Genomic DNA, 6,292 nt, shown 5'->3' with positions numbered 1-6,292 from the left:
CATTTCTGCATTAGTTCCACTTCTACTTAAATCTCTACATTAACTACACATTTCAGAATATAGATGTAGTTACTACCAGCACTCATGGCATTTCTCTTCATGACTTGTGCTTACGTAAGTATGATGTACTTCTACATTTAGGTCAGTTTGCGCTCTCTCAGTTCCCCCCTTTGATGACCTCTCGGGGTCATCATTAACATTTAAACTGCAGTGATTGCTAGCATAACTCGTTTCTGCGATTCCAGAGCCCTCAGACTCCTGTACTGACTATCTTGTATGGCAGCCAATCTCTGCAGCTGTTCTCTCTGGGCTCTCTCTGACCTTCTTGCTCGGTACCATTTGAATACCCTCACCAATCCCCATAACACGATCCCACAGATCAATATTATGATGATAGGTTTTAGGATAGACCACACAAAGCTGTTGCCTAAGGTGGTGAGCCAACTTCCAGCTTCACTCATTCCATGGCCCACCTTTTCCCAGACATTTTCTCTACTCAGGTCTTCTATCTCCTTGTGAATATCAGTTATGTTCCTAATAACTTTCTCAAGGGGCTTCGAATTGTCTGGAATGTAAGTACAACATTCCTGGACCTTCAAAGCCTTACAGACTCCGCCCTCTTTTGCTAATAGGACGTCTAAAGCAAGACGGTTCTGGAGAACCATAGCCCTTATCGATTGCATCTCTCCTTCTACCAGCATTAGGGACTGAGCAGTGCTGGCAGACAACCTGTCTACGACTGTTGCTAGTCGTCTAATTTTTACATCATTAAGGATCAGTCCCAAAAGAGGGAACACAGCTCCAAAGACATCTCCAACCATTTCTACATCTCCTACATCTCTCCTTCCTCTCGATGATGTCTTGCCCTCGATGATCTCTAAGTCTTGGGCATGATATATTTTGGGGAAGATAATTGCCAAGTAACATGAGCCATACCAGTTGTCAGGTAGCCTCACATAGGCATTTCTTCCACATACAAAATATACATTTGGAATCACTTGCATTCCCTTCAGGAAGTCCTTAGTATAGTACTCTAAATTGAAAGCATGTTCACAGCTAACTTCTCCCACGTATACATTTTCATAATACGTTTTGGCTCTGTGAAGACATAACTTTCCTCTCTGCGTTTTATCCAAAGCTATCGGACCACTACTACCCTTTCTCTTGTGTGCCTTCTCTTCTTCGGTCCAATCTGTTTTCCATTGTCCTGATTTTTTCAAAATCCTTTGTCTCCTATTTCGATCATCCACCTGCCCTATGAACTTCTTCTCGACTTCTGACACCTTGCATGTCAGATTATTTCTACGGGCATGTGAAGTATCTAAGGTAATCCAAGGAATGAAAAACTTTGCCAACCTGTCTTCACTTTTCCAGTAGTCCCATTTATTCATTTGTTTATAATTTGGGACTTCTGGTAACACTGCATCATAATTGGAGAAATAGTATTCAAAACTATCTCTCCCATAAAATATACTAAGCAACAAGCTACATGTAATGCCATATGTCAGCGGGAGGTGATGATATCGAATGCCTTCATCTACAGACGCCGGCAACTGCATGCAAACATAGCAGTCCTTAACCTCCATGGCATCCACGTATTCATATAGAAGTTTAGCATAAACATTTGACCTAAAGTCACCTTGGGACTCATCTACATGTAACCTGCGGGCTTCTGCAGCTAATAACGCTTTTTCTCGAGTGTTTTCCCTTTTCTCCCCAGCAACGGTGGGGGTAAGTGTCTCTACAGATTTCACATCGGTTACCTTTGCCTCCTCATCACGTCCCTCTACATAGGAAACAGTTACCACTAAAGCTATTAATATTATCACTCCTACTATTAGTGTGCCTATTATACATTTAGCTCTGCGGTTCTGGGTGCCGGCCTCCATTTCGTCAGACAGTATGGCTCTCTCGTAACTCAGCACAGAGTTCTTTTCTTTTCGTTCCTTTACAGTCTCTTTTGCTCTTCTTGCCTTTAGAACCACACAACTGGAAGCTGACAACCTTCTTCGCAAAAGTCCTTTAACAGTTCAATATAGACAACCCTAGCCCTTCTCCATCAACTCAGGGAAAGTCCCTAAGATTCTCTGCTTCCTGGGCGCTAGGTAATCTTCTTTTCTTCACGCTTATTTACAAAGTCCTTTAAGCATCAACTATCAGGCGGTCGCCTGCAGCTTCGACAGCAAAGTTCAATATTTCCAAACGAAGATTGTGCTCTTCATGGGCTGTTATTTTTGTACCAAAATCGGGGAATTGCAATTCTGTGAGAAACATGTGCTTTAACTTGCTGAGGCGGGGAGGACGGGGGAGCATGAATGTCAGTGACCCTTCTTGTTCGACTCCGGGTACTAACAGTCTTATTTCCACTGTGACGATGGGCTCAGAACTGGACACTACCACCGCTCGGATCCTCCCTGTCTCCGGTTTCGAAGACATTTGTCGCCAGATATGTCCACTCAGGGGTGGAGTATCTTCTGTTAGGCACACGCACTCTTCTTGACCTCCTCAAGTCCGGTGCTTCAGCGCCCTGAGCACCTTCTTCCTGGTCTGAGTCTTCTGATATCGGAGGAAGGGTTCTCTCCGGAGTTGACCTCAGGCTAGAGCTCCTTCTTTGCGGCCAATCAGCTTCTCCACGTACCCTTCTACTCCTTCTTCTTCTGGTTTGTTCCCGCTCTCTGTCAGACCTGTCAGTGTCTGACTCGTACTCCCAGCTACTTTCTCCCTCAGTAGCGTCGTCTGTTTCGCTGCTGTACTGACCGTCCTCAGCTTGGTCAGACTCGTTCCCTGCTTCCACTGGCACCTCTACAGCTTGGCTAGCCCCCTCTATGGCTTCTCGGTCCGCAGCTGGACGTCTATCCGAGAGAGGAGCTGTTTCTTCCAGAGGTGCTGGAACCCTCCGCGTATGTGACGCGTGGATCCAATTGGGCAGGCCTCCCACCTTCACAGCCGTGTTTGTGATCAGGATGATCTGGAAAGGCCCACGCCAACGAACATCCAGGCAGCTTCTTCTCACGTGTTTTTTCACCAGGACCCAGTCCCCAGGCAACAGGTCATGACACGGGTCCTGGCACGATGGAACCTTGGCAGCCTGCACCTGAAGGGACACAGAATCAATGGCGTCAGACAGCCCCTTACAATAGTCCAGGATCATATCATCTGTGATATTTAACAGTGCAGTAGTTGGGACAGATGGTAACCTCATTGCTCTCCCCATTAACACCTCATGTGGTGACAGCCCCGTTCTTCTGTCTGGGGTACTACGGAGGCTCATAAGGACCAATGGCAAAGCGTCAGGCCAACTCAAGGATGTTGATGAACACACTTTTGCGATTCTGGCCTTGATGGTGCCATTGATCTGCTCCACAATTCCTGAGGCTTCTGGTCGGTAACTGCAATGCAATTTCTGATCTATATTTAGAGCCGCACAAATCATCTTCACAAGCTCGCTGTTGAAATGCGTTCCCCTATCTGATTCCAAAGAGGCCGGCACCCCGAAGCGCGGGATAAGCTCCCTAAGCAGTAACTTGGCTACTGTGAGGGTGTCGCACCTACGTGTAGGGTATGCCTCAACCCATCTGGAGAATACGCAAACAACCACCAGGACATAGCGGAGGCGGTTGCACCTTGGCATTTCAATAAAATCTATCTGCATTCGATTGAATGGACCTCCTGACCTCCCTATGTGGCTCAGTGCAACTGGTGTCTTTTTCCCTACATTCAACTGCTGACACGTCACACAACGCTGGCACACTGCTTCAGCTGCTACTCTGAACTTAGGGTTGTACCAGGTCTGTCTAAACACTCTCAGCATAGCATCTCTTCCTAAGTGGACAGGACCATGTATGTGTCTGGCCATTGGGCTCACCATCTCATTGGGCAACACTGCTCTGCCATCTGCTGAGACCCAGAAATGGGCCTCACCCACCACGCATCCTGCTTTTTGCCATGTTTCTTTTTCACAATCAGGAGCATTTTCTTGCATGTCTTTCAATTTGTCCCAAGTATCAACAGTTTCTAATATCATGGCTAATTCAGTCCTTACATTTATTCCACCCACTTCCACCTCTGTGAAAGAGTACCCTGTTTCCGCGCAATACCGCGCGACTTCGTCGGCATATCTATTGCCTTGTGACACGAAGTCCATATTTCTGGTATGTGCGGTGCACTTCACAACCGCGATACCTGCTGGACATTGCAACGCCTCTAACAACAGGCGCACAAACTCTCCATTGCGAATGGGAGAGCCTGAAGAGGTCATGAAACCTCTTTGAGACCACAACTGCCCGTAATCATGAACTACCCCGTAACCATATTGACTGTCAGTGTATATGGTGACTCGGATTTGATTGCTTGCCAGGCAGGCACGCGTCAGGGCAATAATCTCGGCCACCTGAGCGGAGTGTACTCCTTCCAGGCATCCAGCTTCCACAACTCCAGTAATTGTACAAACAGCGTAAGCTGCTCTCAACTGCCCAACTTCGTCTCTTACACATGAGCCATCGACAAAGAAAATTTCGTCTGGGTCAGTCAGTGGCTCATCTACGATGTCGGGTCTTGGTTTGGTGCATAGTTCAGTCACATCGAGGCAGTCATGGTCTGTACATTCATCATCATCCTCAATATCATTTGGAAGCGGCATCAAGGTAGCAGGATTTAAAACAGAGCATCTCCTGAGGGTCACGTTCTCTGCAGCAAGAATGACTTGCTCATAGCGCGTGAGCCTGCTGTTTGTCAGATGCTGTGTTTTGGTCCTGGTCATCAATAATTCAACAGAATGGGGCACATGCACCTCTAACGGATGCCCCATGAATATATTTTCACACCTCTCAATGCTGACACCTGTTGCGGCAACGGATTTGAGACATCCGGCAACGCTGCGGCTACTGGGTCTAAAGTAGCCGAGAAATAAGCGACTGGTCTACGGGCATTCCCATGAATTTGGACTAACACAGACAGCGCGCAACCCTCTCTCTCACAACAGTAGAGCAAGAATGGTTTATCGTAATCTGGCATTCCCAGAGCCGGAGCACGACACAAGTCCTCTCTCAGCTGTAGGAACGCCATCAAACAGTCTTTGTCCCATGGTACCGGATCACTCACCTCCTTGTGCGTCAGTTTTTGCAAGGGTTTTGCTTTTAGTGAAAAGTTTGCAATCCACTGTCGGCAATATCCCACCATCCCTAGGAACATCCTGACTTCTCTCTGTGTTTTAGGCGCATTCATCTTCATGATGGCCTCTATCCTGTCTGGTGACACTTTTCGTTTACCTTTCTCAATTCTGTGTCCCAAGTACTGCACCTCTGTCAGGCAGTACTGCAATTTTCCCGGGGACACCTTATGCCCATTTTCAGCTAGGTGATTTAACAACGCAATAGAGTCTTCCCTGCAAGCTTCCTCTGTTTCTGACGCCACAAGAAGGTCGTCTATGTACTGGACCAGAACTGACCTCTGGGGCAGCACTAGACTTTCAAGATTTTTCTTCAGCAGCTGGTTGAAGATCGATGGGCTCTCTGTATACCCCTGAGGAATACGACACCATGTTAGGACGCGACCTTCCAGCTTAAATGCGAAAAGAAAATGGCTCTCTTCGTCCAAAGGGATCGAAAAGAAAGCCTGGCAAAGATCAATTACAGTGAACCATTCTGCTTGGAACGGTATCTGAAACAGTATCACTGATGGATTCGGTACCACTGGACAACATGAAACGACTATGTTATTAATCTTTCTGAGGTCCTGCACTATCCGGAATTTCCCATTTGGTTTCTGCAAACCCATAATCGGGGAGTTACATGGACTACCCACGATTTCCTTCAGTATTCCCTGCTTAATCATGGACTCAATCACGGGTTTTATGCCTGCAATCGTTTCTGGAGTCAATTTATACTGAGGTGTTCTTGGAAACTCAGCATGAGGTTTCACTACAATTTTCACTGGGTCTACTCCTTTCACCAACCCAATCTCTTCCCCAGTGAAATCCCACACTTCTGGGGACACTGTCTCTCTCAGATCCCAGGGGAGCTCATCTACTGTCAGAGTGGGATACAGCTCCACACATATTCTGGAATTTGCGACTTTAAAGTCAGCATCATCGTCATTAGTCAATACCTCCACTCCCTGTGGTGTGCAGTATATGGTGCAATTTAGTTTGCACAAAAGGTCTCTTCCTAGCAGACATACAGGACTAGAATCACAAACCACAAACTGGTGCTCATCACTGTACTTCCCTATTTTCACCTGCACGGGCTCGGTCAGTGGGCTGGTCATTCTCCTGTTAGCGACCCCCACTACTTGT

At 47.0% G+C, this 6,292-nt stretch overlaps 1 protein-coding gene across 1 annotated transcript; it reads right to left on the bottom strand.

The window, feature by feature from the left end:
- Positions 1 to 200: 200 nt before the first annotated feature.
- LOC147679965 (uncharacterized) lies at positions 201 to 1,889 on the bottom strand. The gene has a single exon (XM_086944771.1). The coding sequence runs from the start codon at positions 1,887 to 1,889 to the stop codon at positions 201 to 203; it is 1,689 nt and encodes a 562-aa protein (XP_086800897.1).
- Positions 1,890 to 6,292: the final 4,403 nt, after the last annotated feature.

The sequence above is a fragment of the Lissotriton vulgaris genome, chromosome 11, assembly GCF_964263255.1.
Source record: "Lissotriton vulgaris chromosome 11, aLisVul1.2, whole genome shotgun sequence".
Classification (NCBI taxonomy): Eukaryota; Metazoa; Chordata; class Amphibia; order Caudata; family Salamandridae; genus Lissotriton; species Lissotriton vulgaris.
The sequence above is the reverse complement of the archived record's forward strand: the minus strand, read 5'-3'. Positions and strand labels throughout refer to the sequence as shown.

Bases quoted from the DNA above. Each gene is read 5' to 3' on its own strand.
- LOC147679965 (XM_086944771.1), bottom strand. From the start codon at position 1,889: ATGGAGGCCGGCACCCAGAACCGCAGAGCTAAATGTATAATAGGCACA.